Source organism: Suillus subaureus, assembly GCF_016647635.1.
Source record: "Suillus subaureus strain MN1 chromosome Unknown BJ212scaffold_490, whole genome shotgun sequence".
Classification (NCBI taxonomy): Eukaryota; Fungi; Basidiomycota; class Agaricomycetes; order Boletales; family Suillaceae; genus Suillus; species Suillus subaureus.
The window spans coordinates 12380-13601 of NW_024539046.1; the positions used below are offsets into that span (position 1 = coordinate 12380).

The 1222-nt window shown below is 47.2% G+C and overlaps 1 protein-coding gene across 1 annotated transcript; it reads left to right on the plus strand.

Annotated features, from left to right (window-relative positions):
- Positions 1 to 822: 822 nt before the first annotated feature.
- BJ212DRAFT_1236852 (multicopper oxidase) lies at positions 823 to 1222 on the plus strand (the record flags this gene model as incomplete). Its single annotated transcript, XM_041329545.1, has 4 exons — positions 823 to 887; positions 941 to 992; positions 1039 to 1107; positions 1158 to 1222. Coding segments are annotated over 4 exons (251 nt in total), but the record flags the coding sequence as incomplete, so codon positions are not given.

Here is a 1222-nt window from a genome sequence, read left to right on the forward strand (position 1 = left end):
CGTAATGACCTCCACCATTGCAGGAACAGTCAGAGCTGCCAAATGACTTGGCTGTGTGATGTCAAAACCACGACCATCCTGGTGGTTACCCTTCCGTGACCGGCATATCAGTTTCATTCCAGTGCTCGCTAGTGAGTCTTGTTCAACTACTGCCATGTCAGAGCTAGTACTAACGGCTTCAAGCCACATAGAGGCTTTCCGAGTCAAACTTGAATGTCCGGATTGCTTCATTTGATATGCAGCATGTGCTTTGGTCCGCCGGAAGTGCGGGCAGAAAACCACCAAGGTTCAAATCTAGCACCATGATGTTCATTCCATTGGTCCTATGAGGCAGATCATCGCATGAACTTTCCAGGTCCCTCAAACTGCAACTATCATCACGGTGCGTCACTTGTTGTCAAGCTTTGGACCGGAGAATTTGATTTAAAGCCACTGACCTGGGCCTATACGAAAGATTGGACACATGATATATTTTTCGCAACGTGCACTGCTTGTCTTTTCGTGCATCCAGAGTAGTTTGTGGCTGCTCTAGCAACCCAAACTTTAACTCCACTGTCCCTCTACTTAAAATGCCACCACAGGCTTGTTGCTCGATCCAAATATAAGAAGTCGGCATACGATTTGTCTATTCCGTTACCTTCGAGTTGACCTCTACGTCTGCTGTCAAGGTTCAGCAGCATACTCTATATCACCCTGCTCATAATGTTTCTCCATATTGTCCTCACTGGCTGTCTTCTTGCCTCGTCACATGCAGCGTCGATAACTTCAAGATCCAACTCTGAACTCTCGCAGCGTTCACCACCTAGCGCGCCCCCGTCCACAATCGGACCTGTCGCTGAACTTACTATCGTTAATAGAGTAATCGCGCCCGACGGCTTTGAACGGTCGTGAGTTAATGCCTACATGTTCTCCTGTATCTCTTTATCTTCTTCCTGTACAGGGCTACACTCGCAGGAGGGATTTTCCCTGGCCCTCTCATCAAGGCGCAAAAGGTTCGTGCGAGCATTTTTTTTATGTCTAAAGCTGAATATTTCGAAGCACGACAACTTTAGCATCAATGTTGTGAACCAATTACAGGACAAAAGCATGCCTTTATCGACGAGCGTAGTATGTACTTTACTCTTTCTACCACTGTAAGGTCTCTGAGACCCTTCAAGCACTGGCATGGTATTCATCAAGAGAAGACGAACTGGGCGGATGGTACCTCGTTCATCACTCAGTG